Source organism: Cricetulus griseus, assembly GCF_003668045.3.
Source record: "Cricetulus griseus strain 17A/GY chromosome 1 unlocalized genomic scaffold, alternate assembly CriGri-PICRH-1.0 chr1_0, whole genome shotgun sequence".
Taxonomy (NCBI): domain Eukaryota; kingdom Metazoa; phylum Chordata; class Mammalia; order Rodentia; family Cricetidae; genus Cricetulus; species Cricetulus griseus.
The window spans coordinates 267,661,816-267,680,914 of NW_023276806.1; the positions used below are offsets into that span (position 1 = coordinate 267,661,816).

At 41.2% G+C, this 19,099-nt stretch overlaps 1 protein-coding gene across 13 annotated transcripts in view; it reads right to left on the reverse strand.

The window, feature by feature from the left end:
- The window catches only part of Ank3 (ankyrin 3), a 150,364-nt gene that overhangs the window by 9,473 nt on the left and 121,792 nt on the right, over positions 1-19,099 (reverse strand). For 8 of the 13 annotated variants that reach the window (XM_035450601.1, XM_035450599.1, XM_035450600.1 and 5 more), the window contains 5 exons: positions 18,975-19,049; positions 15,582-15,713; positions 14,557-14,700; positions 11,331-12,012; positions 8,876-9,254 (listed from right to left, as the gene is read on the reverse strand). In XM_035450601.1, the coding sequence (XP_035306492.1) occupies positions 8,876-9,254; positions 11,331-12,012; positions 14,557-14,700; positions 15,582-15,713; positions 18,975-19,049 (1,412 nt within the window). The remainder of the gene's footprint in view (positions 1-8,875; positions 9,255-11,330; positions 12,013-14,556; positions 14,701-15,581; positions 15,714-18,974; positions 19,050-19,099) is intronic. The other 5 variants (XM_035450605.1, XM_035450603.1, XM_035450606.1 and 2 more) reach the window with 1 other exon arrangement.

The following is a 19,099-nucleotide window of genomic DNA, read 5'->3' on the forward strand; positions in this document are numbered from 1 at the left end:
GCAAGGCTTCCCAGGGGGCTCACAGAGATGCTACGCTCTACTTTCTCCTTGGCAGTCACGCTACATTACCACTTCATCCTGCTTTCTCTCTTGTGGACCAATCCGTCTTATTACTTTCCGAGTGATCTGTTGGAAGCAACAGAGAGAAGTAGGGACTATTCTGTGTCACAAGGGGGAGCTATAACCTATTGCATACAATGGTGTTTCTCATGCAGGGCATTTAAACTCCAGAAGGTATGAAATCTCAATGGCGATTACTTTTCTGGTGATGAGGTTGCCTTCTTCATCAGTAAACTGCTCTTCTGTGACTGATTCACCAGGGATGGTTTTGGCTTCCTCGCCCTAAAGGATGTGGCATAGAGATTAGCGACATGAGAGAGAAGAGTGTGCGGGGGTGTTGATCCAGGTCCAAAGCACACCACACAGCATACCACACAGGCCCTGGAGTTGCAGAGAAGTCACAAACCGTTCTTCCCTCTCTAGGGAAAGACAAGATTGACTTCATAGCTGGTTAGTGAATGGTTGATAACCTTCCATCTTACACCTCGAGCATGTATTCAGGCATGCATGGTAGTTGGCAACAAATTCCAAGCAAATAGATAATTTTCAAATGCAGTTCACCACAGGAGAGCCAAGAGGCTTTATTGTTTGAAACAAATATTAGTCAGTGATTAGTGGTAAGAACAGACGAACTCACTCAAGCACAACACTCCATCAGTCACACCATAGCTGGAGAGATTTTTATGAAGCGAATTCCATCTAGTTTGAGTAAAGACAGTTTCTCAGACGGGAAAAGATAACTTAAGAAAATCATGTACTAAGGGCAATACACGTTTTAAAAAATGATTATGAAAAAAGTTCAGGGTAGAGAAAATCTCATTTTCGGAGATGGGGGACCGGGGCTGAGGTTTTTATAGATCATACATGAGTGTAACTGGTATGGTGTCCAACCAGCCACACTACCATAGGTCAACAGGGTAGAAAGTTCATCTGACACTATTGATTCTTTCATTACTAACTGCTCTCTCTATAGTTTATTAGAGTGGGAACTGCCAAAGGTCTTCCAAGTTCACCTAGTTCCATTTCTGTGTAGTTTTGGTTGACTCAATGGAGAGCGAAAAGGAAATAGGCAGAGCATAGAGATCAAACATCCAACACTGAAATCGGCAGCAAGTGTTTCCTGGGGGAGTTAGTCCTACTTCCTACTATTGCGTTCACATACTTGGCAAAAATGCCATCTTAGAGATAGAGGCAGCAAAAGTACCAATAAAAGGTCATGGGAGGTTTCTCCTGTAGTCAGAGCATGAATGGATAGAGTATTTCTGATCACCCAGCTTTCTGAGTGGTCCACAAGGAAAGACCTTAGGGAGACTCCAGAAATGCATTTCCTGTGCTCTGAGTGAGCCCTTCTGTGGGAAGTTGCTAATTCTGAAATTGTTTAAGGAATGGGAGAAGCAGGTATGCACAAGTGAACTGTTGACTTAGATTAATACCTTCGGAAGACTCAAAGCCACACCTATCAATAATGAGCACTTTGTCTCCCTACTGAAAATGTATTCTTTGCATGCACAGTCAATGATTCAGATAGCTCTCTTTGAGACCAAAACAAGTTGTCTAATTATGTAGCTCCTTACACTAGAATGGTAGATTGTATTGGAAGGCCAGTAAAGATTTATCGAATAGGTATTTTAAAAAAAAAAAACTATGACTTTTTACCTCTCCATCAATTATGTTAGAAGCCTAGTGGTCTCAAGCAGGGGGTCTCTGGAACCACTTTAATGGGAGGGAGAACAATTGCTAATTAGCTTTTGAAGACTACTGTACTTTTTTTTTTTTTTTTGGTTTTTCAAGACAGGGTTTCTCTGTGGCTTTGGAGGCAGTCCTGGAACTAGCTCTTGTAGACCAGGCTGGTCTCAAACTCACAGAGCCTCTGCCTCTCGAGTGCTGGGATTAAAGGCGTGTGCCACCAACGCCCGTCGAAGACTACTGTACTTTTACATAAACAAAATCCCGTCTCCACTTCGTCCTGTTTACAAGAGTATTTCTGCCACCCTCCCCCATTTTGAAGACATATCACGGGGCATATGTTTGGGGTCTTCATCTCTAGTGGTCTCCTTAAGGATGACACAATGGAACTTCCTCTTGCAACCCTTTGAGAGACATCACACTTTTTCTTTCCTTGACTTCTCTGAATATAAAGAATGACCGTATAAGGTGTGTTGGTTTGTTTTGATGTATACGACAAAATGTGAACTTCAAAACCAGAATGGATGTTACATATTTTGCAAAAAGCAACAATCTGTCTTGTAGGCAACCCATTGTGTTGGTTAGTTTTACCTCAACTTGACACAAGCTATCAGTCATCTGAGAGGAGGGAGTCTCAATGGAGAAACTGTCTCCATAAGTTTGGGCTGTAGGCAAGCCTGTAGAGCATTTTCTTAATTAATGATTGATGTGGAGTGCAGCCTATTGTGGGAGGTACCACCTTGGGCTAGTGGTCCTGGGTTCTATAAGAATGCAGACTGAACAAGCCAGTAAGCAGCACTCCTCCATGGCTTTGACATCAGCTCCTTCTAGTCTGTCTCTACTATCCCAACAGAAAATAATAACCAGAAAGCATCCTACGTATGTCAGGTTTGTTGAACCGTAATAACCTGTAGCAATCAAGATGGGAGACTTAGCTTTTGGTTTTTCTAGCATAGTAAAAGGCATTGCTCAGAAAGGCTCTGTAGTGATTTTACTCTTAAGACGATGCTCTTCCCAGCTCCAAGGCCACCCTCTGATGTTATCGCTTACTCACTCTCTCTGAAAGGAGCCCAACTTCAGGAAGTGGGCATTTGGATAGAATATAGATATGCCTCATGGTAACTATGGCCTACTAGTTTATTTTAGGGTTTCCAACATAGACTCTTAAAAATATGTGAATGCTGTATATCATTATTCATATGTTAAGCTCTAATGCGCATGATACTCACACTAATAAAACTACTTAGAGATTGACCTGCTGATGCATGTCTAGAAGGTTAGGGAACCAAAGGAAAGAATCTTTATCCGCCCAGAGGAGTGGCTGTTGCTGTGTGGGTCCTCTTTATTCCCTCCTGCTGATTTCATTGTATCTATTTTTAGTAGAATTCAGTCAGCCATTAGAAGAGGCAGCTTCTGGACAAGATTGGGGTGAAGCAACAGAAGGCTGGCACATGAGTAGCATGAAAAACAAGTTGCCTAATGGTACCTCCCTTTTGTTTTCTTTAGATGTTTTACTTGTATCATTCATGGGAGTGAGCAAGGAGGCTAGATAAACCCGAGTCCCTGCTCTGCCCTCTCAGAAAGCATGCAAGCTATGATGCACCGTGAGGATTTTATAGACATTGAACCAAATGCTTGAGCATACACTGCCGACATCACAAAATTGGCCTAGCCAGTTAGGATTTCCACAGAAGTGATTCATGGTTTGGAGGGCATTTGGGGTGCTCACTCACTGTCCAGTTTGGGGGATAGCTCAAAACTTAGAAAATCACTTAAGGTCAAATGATTTTAGAATCTTTGAAAATTGTATTTGAGCAGATCTGACAAGTCTTCCCACCCCCATTCCTTCATGAAAAAAAAATACAAAGGAGGAGGATTATTAAATGCAGGGAGCCAGGCAATGGTAGCATATGCTTTTAATCCAGGCAACTCTTTAAATGTGAGGTCAGCCTGGTCTACAGAGCTAGTTCTAGGACAGCCAGAACTGTTACACAGAAAGTCTGTCTTGAAAAACCACAAAAGAAAAACAAAACTAAACAAAACAAAATGTAGGGAAACTAGTTGAGTTTCTTAGCTTCTCTTCTGACACTGGGATCATGTGAGTTTGACATGATTTAAACATCATTTAAAATGTGTACTTCTCCTTTCTGTCTCTCCAGAGACACCTGCAAGAAGTCTCAGGCCGTGTGAATCAAGCTCGGTGTGCTGTGTGTGGAGAATGCCTTTCCTGCACCCTGAACTCAACCATTCTCATGTCAAGAAAGGTTACTGCTGGCGAGTGGTGGGCTGCAGGAAGGGCCAGGTGGACCTTACTGTGCAGAGGTGAGTGCTCACACAGACCATCACACAGGGGAGGCAATGCAGACATACAACGATTTTGGCTGTGCCGCATGAAGGTGGAATTTCCATCTCTAGCAACAAACTGCTTCCTAGACGTAAAAATTCAGTTTGATTTTTGGCACGTGTTAGTATAATTAGAACCGGTTTCAGAAGCTTCTCTTTGATTTGCACTGTGTCCCACATATCCATGCCAGGCTGGGACCTACAGTTCGAAGTCACATGGCTTAATAATGAAGAATTGGCTTTCATTTCCAAGACAGGGCAGTAGGAGGCTTTGGTGCTTCCCTCTCTTCCCCATTAGATGCTGAGGTATTAATTGAGCACTGCGTTCACTGGGAACTACCTTCTGACTAGGCAAGTCCTTGTATTCTGAGAAAGGCAAGCTACAAATGCCGAGACTTCTCAGACAGAATCATAGCTGTCTTGTGTCCAACAGGCCTGTGCAGGACATGCACTCGCATACAACATGGCTTTCTCTTGGGTGGTTCTTTGACCAGCTTAAGAGTGTGCAAAGAAACAGAGAGAGCCAGCTAGTTAGCAAACATGCTGAACTTCCCAAAGTGCATTCAAGGCTTCTAGACACTGCAGTACCCCTTGGCTGCCACCTGCTGGTACCTTTATAATCACATGCCGGCGGATGACTCGGGTAGTGACCCTCTGCTCCTCCTCTGAGCTTGAACCACTCTCACTGTTTCTCAAGTCCTGACAAATGCATTTTTTAGTATAATTTTATCATCACATTGAAAACAAAAGACATTCTGAGAAGGGAAATCAAGAAAGAATTACATTTACTTATTTCCCACCCCCAAGGAATAGCATGGTATCTATTTACGAGAATCCTAAAAATAGAGCGAAAGAAAATGTCTGAACAAGATTCAGACTGCTTTTATAGCTCTGTGTGTGTGTGTGTGTGTGAGTGGGTATGTCTCTGCATGTTCCTGAATGTATGTATGTATGTGTGTGAAGCATGAACACACATGTGCATATGTATATACTTACAATGTGTTGCATGTGTGGTGTCTGTGTGCAGTTAAAGAATACGGTAATTAACCAGGTGGTGATGGCACACGCCTTTAATCCCAGCACTCAGGCAGGAGTCAGAGACAGGTGGATGGATCTCTGTAAGTTCAAGGCCAGCCTGGTCTACCGAGGGACTTCTGAGACAGTCAAAGCTAAACAGAGAAACCTTTCTCGAAAAACTAAACAAACAAACAAACAAAAACCCAAAATGTAATGATAGTCTGTTGAAATTATAGCTTTTTTGGTCTTAAAAAACTAAATGTTATTAGTTAATGAGCTCTTTGTATTCCCGCTTTAAGAAAATTCTAAACCGCCTTTGATTTGAACATAGATTTTGTAACTTAGGTCATAGTTCACGTGCTCTCTACAGAAGAGGCAGGTGTGATTTTATGGAATTTTGGTTTAATTGGTTAACTTTTACTGACAGCTGTCTTGGAGGCGGACACCAGCACTTGTCTGTACTGGGAAATTACCATCCACACAAGGTGTTCAGTAAGAGTTTTTGACAACGAGTGAGGGAGTAAAGACTTGTGAGCACCTGAGGACTTTAGTAAAGACCCAGAGTGAAACAACAGTGTAAGATGGAGCAAGGTCAGCCTGGGCAACTTAATGAGACCCTGTCTCCACGTGTGTGTGTGTGTGTGTGTGTGTGTGTGTGTGTGTGTGTGTGTGTGAGACACAGCTCAGTGGTAGGGAACTTGCATGTGTAAGGCTTAATAGTTTATTCCCCAGGACCTGAGAGAGACAGATGGGGAGAGAAAAAGAGACACAGCAATTCTGCAATTCAGGAGTCTGAAAAACTATTGAGTAGCAAATAGTTTACCATGCAAGTGGGAAAATACTGTTAATCAGTAAATATTCTTCATCACCATATTAAATTGCAATGGTAAAATTACGCAAATGAACTCTAGTAGTCAGGAAGCTAGGAACTGTGTAGTTAATACCATGAGAAAAAGGTATGGCTGTACTGTAAAAATGGTGTGTGGGGAAGGAGGGAGAGACTACTAAAATCACTATAGGAAGAAGAAGCATTAGGAAAAATGACCGTAAAGTAGTAGCTGAGTAGGTAACACACTAGGTTATAGTGTGCACTAACAGTCCATTGGCAAGTAGTTGAAGTGTTAAGAGTAATTAATGTTGATGCTGAGAGTTTATATAAAGTCCCAATGGAGAACGTGGCTCTCAAAGTAAACACCAGCCAGTATCTATGCAAGGAACAGAACTGAAAATCACATTCCCTATTGTATCCTTCAAGTTACACAGAAGGACAGCAGGAAAAAGAGTGCAAATGATTTAAGGAAGGTATTAGGAAAGTACACAAAGGTAAGAGGAAGTCAGAGTCACAAAAGTACAGAATCACCCAGGACCACTCCAGGATTAGCAGACAGGGGAGGCAGAGGGGAAATCTGAATTATTTAAACATGGATTGTAAGCTGGCAGAGTCAGAAGCATGCCACAGGTTAATGCAAATACTAACACAGAGCTCACATGCCCGACAGACAGGTGATCCTTGCAAGACTGCCAGGGCAGCCCTCACATATAGAGGTGGCTGGTGGGATCAGTGTTTCAGTGTCCCCTCTCCCTGGAGACTCAATCTGCTTAGCCTTAAGAGAAGGGAGAGAGCAGTGTAGACCCCCAGGATTCCTTTTAAGAGAATACTCTAGAAACCAGTAAAGGACCAAGTTTTGGGAGAACATGTGGGATTTCCCTAGCATTCCTTGCTTCACGGGAAGAGGAAAGAACATGGCTTTACCTTGTAACAGCAGGTGGTCATCCGTGTAAGCGCTGCACCCGGACTTTTGACCTGCTTTTTCAGGGGACAAAAAGGGGTCTGTTGCCTGAAGTAGACATCAGATGGCCTTGTTGGTTGCTACTGTACTTAGGCTGGGCCACCAAAGACATGACCGGGGCATCTTGGGATTTCCTGTGAGATCAAACTGACATTCCCCAGAAGCTGTGACTGTACATGGACTTTATGGACAGGAGGTCGTTTAATGCATTGGGTCACTCAATGAGAAGTTTGGTTTCCGTTAGTAGGGAAATCTGCTGAGTTGTGCTCAGGCTACAACCATTTCAACCTTCTTCATGTCCACATCCAAGTGGCTCTCCAGTGACCCACAGCTACACACCCATTGACACAAACTGTGTCACATGTTTATGTTGGTTTTCTAATAATTGTTTGGTTTTTGTAGGATAAGCCTTCCTAGGTAAAAATGTCACTGTGTTACTGCTTCTCCCTGGTGTTCCCTCCCTCCCCCCCCACTCTGGATTTGTTTTCAAAGGGACATACTTAACGATATGGCATTTTAAAAGACAAGATCCCACCCAAACTTATCTTGCTTTAATATACTGAGAGATTGAATCAAAGGCAAAAATAAATACGGAAAGCCACCCTTTCTGAGAACTGGGGGAAATCCTCAAAAAAGCGTAAAAGAAAAATATAGAAGAATCATTTCAGTGCTTAGTTATTGGTGATATTCATTTGCATAAATGATCTATTGAAGTTGTATTTCCTCCCACTTTTCTGTTCTAACACCCCAGAAAATGACCAGAAGAGTATGAACAGGGGATGGGGATGGTATATGATTTGTTGATTGCCAGTGATTAGCTTCTGAGTGTCTGGGCGTTTTTTTGTAAACTTGAAGCATTGTCTTATAAAATACCATTTCTTCTTCAAATGCTGGCTGCAAGTGAACTAGGCATGTCTCAGGGTAGGCCACAAGAGCTTTCATGTCAAAGGAATAACACTGTTTACTGAATAGTTGACAGGAAGACAGAGGCATAGAGAGAAGACAACAGTGAAGAAGAAAAAGAAAAACCAGGTGGTGGTGACATACAACTTCAATCCAGGCAGAGGCAGAGGCAGGTGGATCTCAGTGAGTTTTGAGATCAGCTGGGTCTACAAAGTGAGTTCTGACTGTTACACAGAGAAACCCTGTCCTGAGAAACACACACAAAAAAGGTAGGAAATCTGTGTATGGTGGTGTACACATTTAATCCTGGCACCAAAGAGGCAGGCAGATCTCTGTGAGTTTGAGGTCAGCCTGGTCTACATAATAAGCTCCTATATCAATAAGCAGAAAACAGTGCATTTTAATTTTATTTCATTGGTAGGAGATTATTTCATTAAAAATATTTTAACATCTAAAAAGGTAAAACAAAAGAAAAAAATCTACAAGAACATATCATTATAAAGAGCAATCCAGTGATTCTGTCATATTCAGTATGGGTCTACATGCCTGTGATATAAAAAGAATGTTTCTAACACAGACTTCTGTCTTCCATCCAGTCCCCTTATCTCGAAAATTGCATCCTTTCAATCTTTCAACTACTCTGAGACATTAGTTGCTACAGTGTAGTATTATAGAATGGCTCTGATACTATAGTCTTTAAACACTGAGAGAACCAGAAAGTATGAAAATGACCCCCATTTACCTCTAAGAATGAAGGATGAGTTTTCAATCAGGGAAGATGAATCACAGGCAGGATTGGTTCTGGACCCCCCCAAAACTAATTACTCAATGTTTCTTTGTTTCTTTTCATCCTTGGCAATGGCTGGAGATTCTTTATTCCCTTGATGACTGAAGGTGCTAACCTCCCATGGAGTACGTAGGAGTACATTCTCCCTAGAGTTTTCTTTAGTGGCTACCCTTCCCCCATCACCATTTAGAATCCATAAAGAACCTTGTACCCAATGCTACCAGATTAATAGTAATGGACCATGGGTGTTTGCAATAGTAAGAGCATGCTGGCTGTGTAGATGACCTACCTTAGGCTCTGACCCGCTGGACCCTTCTTCTTCGTGGAGGTTGAGCCTGGCCTTGCCATCAGCAGAAGTCCTAGTCATCTTTTTCATGCTGACAGGCACACAGGGTTTAGGTGCATCTTCTATGACAAACTTGTTGGTTTCTTCCAGAGATTTCTGATAGGCTGCGAGGGGTGATGCTGGTTCCTCAGTGCGACCAGATCCGTGTGTTTTTGGTTTCAGATTCTCCTTAATGCTCTGTTTTCCTACGTCATTTTGGGATTCCGGAAAATAGGACTTTGCCTTTGCTTCCAGAGTGCCTTCTGCATGGCTTCCATTTGCTTCAAATTTCCCAGGTTCTCCTTTGAGATATGAGGTAATGGAATCTCGAACCTGATCAGAGCTGTGAAAGATACAATATGCAAATTCATAATGGCAAAGTGTGATGGCTTCAGGGTATGGTTTCAATACCCATGTTGCTAAACCACTTTAAAAAAATTAATTTTGTTGGTGTTTTTCCTGTATGTATGTCTGTGCGAGGGTGTCGGATCCTGGAGTTACAGACAGTTGCGAGCTACCATGTGGATGCTGGGAATTGAACCTGGGTCCCCTGGAAGAACAGTCAGAGCTCTTAACCATTGAGCTATATCTCCATCCCTGCCAAAATTCTTCCAAAGACATAAAATAAGCATGAAAAAATTAGCAAGTGGATTTAAAATGTGAGGGCCTTTCACAGATGGGCCAGTGAGGTGTATTCAGGCTATAGGTATCCCCAGCACCCAACTTCCAACATAACTATGAGACTGTCACTTTAAAAAAAAATCATTTTCCATAGCTAAATTTTATACCTTAAAAATGTTGATGGACATATAGTTCCAACCTCACCAATTTTAAAGGGAAGGCTAGTGAAGAAACACTATCATGTCACTAATGAAAAACAAACGCCAGGCATGGTGGTGCACGCCTTTCATCCCAGCACTTGGGAGGCAGAAGCAGGTGAATATCTCTGAGTTTGAAGTCAGCATGATGTACATATAGAGTTCCAGGACTGTTATACAGAGAAACCCTATCTTGAAAACCAAACAAGAATAAATAAAAAACAAAAAACAAACAAACCCAAACACTGCCTGAGAAAAATAGAACAAAAAGGAGTTCCTGAGTGAAAACTGCATTTTTTTCAGGGATCCTGACTTGAATTCTTTGTAGGTTTTCATCTGTCCATATATGTGTCACACGGTCTCAAACAAAATGCCCTTATTGGACCTCCTTTGTCCATGCTAGCTCTCCACTGCTTTCACTGACCAACACATCTTCTGTTCACTATGGGAACTCCTTTCCTAAGCAAGGTAAGTCTTTTCTTTACTACTTTCAACATAAACCATTTGTTTTATTTTGTAGCTCACACGTCATTTCTAGTGTTGTACTCATTGCCCAGAAGAGGCAACTTGTTAGTACATTAACCTTTTATGTTAATGAAGAAATGCAAACACAAATGCATTTAGAAATTTATCCAAGGTCAAAGTGTCTCCCTTACAGTGGTGGGGTGTGTCCAGGGTCTAGAGCCTTACTTTCTAGAGCAGGGCTAGCATAAAGATGAACCAGAAGCACACTGACAGAATTACTGTAGTTATACATTGATGGCTATTTTGGTTGTAAGGAAATGTCTATCATGTTTCCGTGTAAAAGCCTATGTATATAAAAATGGAAGAATGTGGCTGGGCATAGCCAGCACTTGCGAGGCAGAGGCAGGTGGCTCTCTGAGAGTTCAGGGACAGCCTGATCTACAGAGTGAGTTCTAGAGTAACTGGGACAACAAAAAAAAAGTTACAAAAGAAAACTGGAAGAATAACATGTTTTCCTGAGTATAGTAGGGGTGTTTTGTTTCTCTAGATTTCTTACATGAAGATAGAAAATTGACATCTGCTGCCTCATTCCTTTTTTGGGGGGTGGCGTGCTGGAGATTAAATGCAGAGCCATGCACATTTGGTTTGCATATATGCTGCTGCTGAAACACACCTTTATTGTTTCAGACTTTTCCTGGTGACTATTGCTGGATGGCAGGTTTTGTCAGGTTTTTAATCTCTAATATCTTGTATCATCCCATTTATATCTGTAGTTATGAAACAAGACAAATGGTAATATCCATAAAAGATCTGGGCTTTCAATTATGAAATGACTTCAATGGGACACTGCTGACTTTGAAGAGAGACGAAGATAAGAAACCAGCAAAGTGTCTTCTCATCAAGCCAACGTCTAGATCTTTGGCATGTAAGTAACTGTGCTTTGCTTTTTACTGCAATAAATTCACCTTTCTCTAGGGAATATGTCATAATGAAACCAATCAGTAAAGAAGGTATGTCCTGGAACAGGTCAAACCATTTGGAATAGGGAGTCAGTGCCAAAAAAAGCAGCTGTTTAAAACAAAGTACAGACAGCACACACTCACTTTTCAGGTGTACTCCCCGAGACATAGCCGTACCTGTCATCCAGGCGGTCTAGTAACCCACCAGTTATTCTTCGGGCTTGTGCCGGGGACTCTAGGCTTCCACTTGATGTCTCGTTCTGCCAACCTGCAAGTGAAGACATTGCCAGTTCTGCTCGTTGCACACAGTTAAGAATATCCTGCACTTTTTCTTCTGTCATCTCCTCAGACTCTACTCCTTCTTCAAGTTGAATGTCCTCAAATAGGGATTTGAGCTTTTCTTCTGCCATCTCCTCACCAGGACCAGATCTTCCTTTCTCCTGCTGCTCAGAGCTTATGGCTACTTTTCTAGTCTGTGGTCTCAGCGGCTCTGCCGGCATACCATCTTTTGGGACCCCAGCCACACTTCCGAGGTACTGAGGACACTCACTCAGGCACATGTCCTTCATCTGGCTCTCGTCTACATCCCGTGGGCCAACCATTTCTGTTACAGTTACTGAGTCTTCCAGTTTGCTGTCTTCTAAGGATGTGTCCTCTGCAGTTACCACTGGAGGTCCACCTGCTGAAGGTTCTAGGTTTCCCTGGGAAGGCATTAGCCCGTCACTCAGTCTACTGGGGGTTCTAAAGGGAGAATCTAAGCTAGAGATATCACTAAAATGGTCATCTTGCTGGAAAGGGGTGGCTGGTGTGCAGTACAACCCCATGGGGGTCTCCAGCTCCACTTGAAGGGAAGGGTGACCTATGGAAGACAGTACATTTGGACTGACTGGAATGAGCTGGAACACATTAGACACAAACACATGGGATGACTCAAATTATATCAGGTATGACAATGCATGATGGATTACAGAACAATGTACACACGTTGATAGTTTAGTTCAGTTACATGTAATTTAATGAAATAAAACAATGGCATTCTATCAATTTTTAATACAGCATCATAACTATGCAGATGAAATGAACTCAATAGAAAGTTAGTTGTCGTATCTGGAAGACACGTGGCTCACGGCTAACACATCGTTCTCATTTTAGCATGCAAAACCTATACTATGGTAGAATGAATACAACAAGCTGTAAGAAGCCGGAAGAGGCCAATTCTGTAACCAATTCCCTCTTGCTTAGGTTAATAACACAATCCAGTTCTAATTCTTACTCATTTACATGAAATTTATGGGAGAAAATAAGGAATGAATTTACACTCCAGAAAGAAATGATTGATGAATTTTTAGAGCCACAGTCGTGTTGGCTGAACAATTTAGAAGGATGTTAGACAAGATAAATGACAACATGTGTGGCAGGTGTCTTAATGTCACAGAGACAGTTATGTGAAGCTGGTGATGGGAATCTGCTTAGAATCATGAGGCAAATAAAGAGAAAAAAATGATACACATGGAGACAGGAGGAGAGCCTAAGGTTAAGAGGATCCAGGATTTAGCACAGTGCTGTGCCAGCCTGCTCAAAAGGGAAGGAGGGGGCTAACTCCTGATTCTAAGCAATCTATAGAAGAATTTCCTGGCTCCAGCAGTGAGAAAGTCAGTAATAGTCTGGTCATGGTGAGGAAAGGGAGTTTCCCAAAAGCTCAAATTTTGTTTTAAAAAGCAGCAATGCATTTTCTCAGTTCATTGGTCTACAAAACCAAAGACCAGCTTTTCCTATTAGTTCAAGGCAAACAGCTATTGGTGGAGGTTCAAATTGCTGTAGGTTAGTGGACATTGGTTGGTTACAGCCACCTATAATATGAGCCTCTTACTAAAATCCAGTTAAGATATGACTTATAGTTTGCATAAGTAAATTTATTTCATGCCTAAATTTCCCTCAGAAATTTTAATAAAAAGAACTATATGATAGTGAGATACAATAACAAAAAGCCCTGGTGAGCTTATTTTAATGATATTCAAACTTTGCAGTGTTAAACCAAAATGGACCAAGGATACCACACTTGTGATTTCTTTTTCCAGTAAAGAGTAGAGGAAGCTAAAACAGTAACTTGCCAGTAATTCTTAATTTGCTGTATTGATCTAATACAAAAGGAATTTATCAACACATATAGCCTACTACATAAGACAAGGCATACAATAGTGCATGTGTTCCAAGAAACCATGGTATCATGCTCTGTGGGTTTACAGATACACTTCACCTGTAGTAAACAAGCACTTTCTAAGATTCTGTGACCTTTCACACTGTGACACATACAGAATTTTAAAAGTCCCTGGCTCTTATGAGTCTAATTTTGTCAGTTAAAAATGGAAAAAGAGAATGACCATATTTCTTGACCCTTGAACTAACAGGACAGTATCTTTGGCTAGTCTCGTGTATGCCACGCCATTATTTTCCATTCACCATTCACCGTGGGGACAGATTCTCACGTGTGAAGTAAGACAGGAATAGCTTCAAAAACATGGCTGGCTGTCATGTTTTTCCTGACAACTAATGAATGGGGAAGGGGAATGTTAAATTAAGCTAAACCAAAAGGTTATTAGTGATTTGTGTGTGTGTGTGCACACACTCACTAAATTAGAAAGAACGCACAACACACTAAATATTGCCATTCCTCTACCCCAGGAATTACTGGTAGAATGCAGGTTAATGTTAAGTAACTAACATTACTGGAATGGTGGGAGACTTCTCCACTGCACTTTTTAAAGAATTTTATTTGTTATATATAGTGTTCTACCTGCATGTATGCCCATACACCAGAAGAGGGCACCAGATCTCACTATAGATGGTTATGAACCACCATGTGGTTGCTGGGAATTGAACTCATGACCTCTGGAAGAGCAGCCAGAGCTCTTAACCTCTGAGCCATCTCTCCAGCCCCTCTACTACACTTCTACATGCTTGGTCCCACAACAGGGATTCACTGTTCACCCCAGGTACTGTTTACTGCAAACTGGGCTCAGCATGTTACCTCCTTGGTTAAAACTGAGCTCATGGTTTTATTTCACTTTACATATGAAATCACTGGGTTAAAAAAACACATTAATTTTAAATGCCAAAGCATTGCATTTTGCAGGTATTAACTTTTCTTCCATTTGGGGGCACAGAAGAGTCACAGCTCTTTCAGATGCTGTGTTTTTATATTTCATCCTCTGTGCTGTAGAGAGATGTTTACCGAGCCTACTCTGGTATTTGAGAGTGCTCATTTGCAGACTCTGGCAGAACAAAAACACTGTGAAAACAAGAAGTTGAGTCAAGCAGATCATGGTGCAGGTAGCTGCCTTGACTGACAGCACTTTTCAGATTTTATATCAAATGATCAAATACAAACACTAAATGCAATTACCATCAACTGGGTCATGGAAAACATTGTTTTCATCTGCAAAGCTTCTGGTGCCTGAAATATTCCCATAATCAAAAATTGGTCCTTCTAGCAGAGTCACTATGTCTATTCGATTAATTTTTGTCAAGACCGAAGTTAAGGCATCAGCTGAAAAGGAGAGAAAAGAGGTTGAGAACCCAGTGGCATTATTTCCTGCAAGTTAACACAAAACCTCCCCCCATCCCCCCCCAAAAAAGCATGACTTTGGCTAGCATTTCAGCTCCCTACTTAGCTCTGCTGGATCCATGTCCAGAATGCTGGCTGCCCCAGGGAAGACTCCTACTTTAAAGCTGTCTGTGGAGGCCACAGGATTCATCCCACTGTGGCAGGGCAGATAGATGGTCTTCAAACACCTGTACTCTGCTAGGGGCCTAATACAGTTTCAAGTTCCCTTGACTCTCAGAATGTCAATGCCTCATCTTTACAGCCAATGCTTAACATTTTAATCAACTACCAAGATCAAGCTGAGCAGGCAAATCCTCCATAGCTTACCCCATACTGCAGTGGGTGAGTGCCGGGTGTTTTGAACTCAGTCACTAGCACCTACCCAAATCTAGTTAAAGCAGAGGATTTACCACTGCCCCAGCCTGGGTACAACTGGCTGGCTCCCCTAACGTGCCCCATCCTCCTCTGTACTGCCCTCCACAACTGCCCTGGAGGCAGCAGTGACTTCAAAGCTGATTTTCTGCTGACCATCCCATGACAGAAGAGTTATTATTTCTCCCTCCATTTTTAGTAGATATATGGAAAGAAGGTCATACAAACTGCAAATTGTTTCCTGCCACTTGATTCCCAGGAAACCTAAGCACAGGACTCTAGGAGACCAGGGCTTAAAGAAGTGTCACTCTAGACTTTCACTAGCTCCTCCCATTCGCTACAGGAAATTACAGGATACTGAAAATCCCGGGATAAGCCCAAAAGCAGATTTCTCTAAGAAATTAACCCCGTGTGGTTTCTGAAAGTTAATATATATATAATTTTAAGCATACTTGTGGCATTCTTTCCGTCTCTGGTAACCCACTTTTTTAATAACATGAAGCTTTGGGATATTAAGGAATTGGGATTTTCCACACGTATCTGATTGATTTCATCCACTGAAAAATTGAGTTCCCTTGCCAACTCTGTGAAGAGAGAGAGAGTTAGGAAGTGTATTTGTTACTTTGCACACCCTTCATCAACATCACATTCAACTCCTAACACCCCATGCCAAGCAACAATAACAACAAAACTAGAGAAAGAAATGAATTGTAAAGAAAAGCCCTTTCCTAGAGTTGGGCAATCTGGTGCTTGATTATTTTTTTATAGGTAGGCTGTGTCCAGACTTTCCCTAGATAATTACTAACCACTAAATTCCAATTAGAAATCTTTTCTTTTTTTTTTTGAGACAGGGTTTCTCTGTGTAGTCTTGGCTGTCCTAGAACTAACTCTGTAGATCAGGCTGTCTCTGCCTCCCAAGTGCTGGGAGTAAAGGCGTGCACCACCACATCCAACTAGAAAAAAAATTTGGAGATTCTTTGCATTGTAGAGAGGATGTGGCTGGTTTCTTTTGATTCAGCCACATTCTCTGCAGATTGGACAATTGTACACAAGACAGGGAGGAGCTTACTACTCCTGAGCATGCACAGAGACAGTGAGTGGGTTGCTCTGAGCAATCCAATTGAAGCACACCTCTTACTTATTTGCTAAAGTAAATGGCTAAGCCTTTGTGTTTCATGATCTCTACTTGGGAGGTTAAGTGATAACTCCAGGGAAAATCATGCCTGTGATATGCAGCCATTTGTGTGAAAAAATAAGAGGGATTGCTATATGTCCAAGTTTATGCTCAATTTTGTAAACACATATTAAGATTAAGATAAACTCAACATGGTCATCAAGATGGTTTGGTATGTCAAGGCACCTGCCACTAAGCCTGATAACCTGAGTTCAACCCCTTTAAACCTTGGGATAGAGACCTTGGGAAAGGAGACATCTTTTCATCACTTATCACTTTTAAAAATAAGTATGTTTTACCTTAATTGCTATAAAGCAAGAAATATGAAGAATTGCTTCCATGGAAAAGGGATTGGCCAAGATTCTATTCCTGTCAAACATTTCCAAAAACTCAGCAAAATGAATTCAGAAATTCAAGAAGTCCTCATGTTTTGGTCAAGTGTATTGCTGCTAGAAGTCTATATTGGTGGTGCACAGGGGCTTATAAAATGATTTGCACACACATGAGTAGTCACTGCAGACTTGAATGACTGGAAACTTGACAACTGTCCCCTTGTTGAACAAAAGGAGGAAGTTTTCTGATATGATAGTTTTTAAAGTTTTGTGACCACGGTGGACAGTTAGAAGTGTATCATATAAAACAGTGTTTCTGTAACTGAAAACAGCTTACCTCAGCACAAAATTTAGCCTTCATACATGTGGGCACAGACACTTTCACAACAACAAAAGCTTAAATTCATGTCATGACTCTTAAGCATAGTGGTTAGGAAAAAATACCATCACATGTATAGATTCATTATCCATCAAAGCCAGGACCAGCAGATAATAATTTTGGAGAGAACTACAAAATTTGTATTGTGAACGAAACAAGATTATTATAAAAATCAATGCTTATGAACGATAGTTTGAAGAGACACTTTTCCACATTGTTTAAATACTGAAAAATTTCTAATGGTCTTCATTGATCACACAGTTGTTCTAATTAAAGAGGTTAATTCCAGTTTTAATTCCACCATCTGTGTACGTTTTAGGTAACAAGAGTCCTATCACCCAAGAAATCCTCAAAAGCAAATATTATTTATTGCTCTGAAGACTGGAAAAAGGCACATTGGCCCTGGAGAATTCAGAGTTGGAGAACTTGATTTTATTTCTTCTTTTCTACTCCTGGGGATTAACTGAGGCTTTGAGCATGCTGGGCCGCTGGGCTCTGTCCCCAGCTCACCTGGGTCTTCTCCTGTGCCACATCTCCAAAAATCTACTCTGGGAAACTAAGGACTCACCATGTTAGACAAATGAAAATCTGGTTGTTATTCAGTAACAATGCAAACAATCATCATGCATTCTCTTTACTTTTCAAGTCAATGACCTATGTTAAAACAGAATTGGTGTTAAGATGGGCTTTGTAGGGAACAATTTACAAATGTAAACCAGTATTAATTCTTCTTCACCTTCAGGGTGTTACTCAGACACCGGACATACCAGAGTTCCCAGAAGTCCCTGACCCTTACCAGCTCATCTAGAGCAGAGGCTTGAGACCAGGTAAGGAGGGCTTTGTAATTTGGTAGGGCTGGGAGGTGGGTCTGAGGCATACAAAGGAAAAATACAGATGTTTTTTTTTCCTATAGCCTAGTTATACCTTCCCCCTTTAACAACAGATAATGAAAATGGATGTGGTAGCTGATATATAAGATGATCTTAGACAGATACTTATGTTTAATACTTATTTTTTTTTACTAGTTTAGTTATGCATGGTCTATCGTCATAAAAGAAATCAATCATTTGCTCCAATGTTCCAGCATATTTTTAGTGGAATGCCCAACATCTTTAGATGTGCATTTAAAAGATATATTCAACCTAGGAAACATCACATTTCTTCTTAGATTCGCATGAGTCAGGATATGGGGTGGGGGCTTGTTAGGACCAACACTATAATGCTACATTTTTTAGGTGACATAGCCCTGCATTTGACTTTAGTGATGTGAAACAAAGATGGATATTTCCTTTCCATCACCTTGAATTATTAATGGTTTCATAGAACCGAAGCACCTTTGTGAATTGCATCTATTTTACTTACTTATATCCTTTCCCAAAAATTAACTTACGATCGAGGCTTTCATTCCTTTTTATTGGTCATAGAAATATCTGAAATATTTTTTGGTCTCTTTGTCAAAGTAAGGTAAGGTTTTTCCATTTAAACTGATCCTAAGACAGAATAGTAAGTTCATCTAAAAGCATTAGTCCAATAAAGGCACAACAATTGGGTAAATACTATCCTGGAAGGCTAAGTAACTGGCTACACCGGAGCATGCGTTAATTGAACCATTAGCTAAAAGTGCCGTTTTAACAACAGAGATCATGTTAATTATGTAGTCATAGTCTTAGCTGGGTTTTCTTGAATGCTCCCTAAGGCATGTGCCCTAAGTTACAAAGCTATTCTCTTACAGAAATGGCCAGGTGAAGAAAGAATTTAAAGGTCTAACTTTGTACATATACAGAAAAAAACTAGGGGGTATGGTTGCTATCAGTAATTATCAAGGCGGGTAGAATTATGGATAATGTTTTACTGTTTGCTTGTTTGTGTATTTGGAGATGTATAGGATGGTTTTTGCAAGTGACGAAGACAAGGACACTGGGGAAGGATACCTGATTCATTCAGGAGCTTATGTACTTACCTGTCCAACTAAGTCCCAGGTGATCGGCTACTATTGCCATCCTGATATCTGTCCGCTCACAAGGACTCTGTGGACCTACGATTTACAATTTCTCAATTAAAACAATCGCCAAGGAAGACACGACA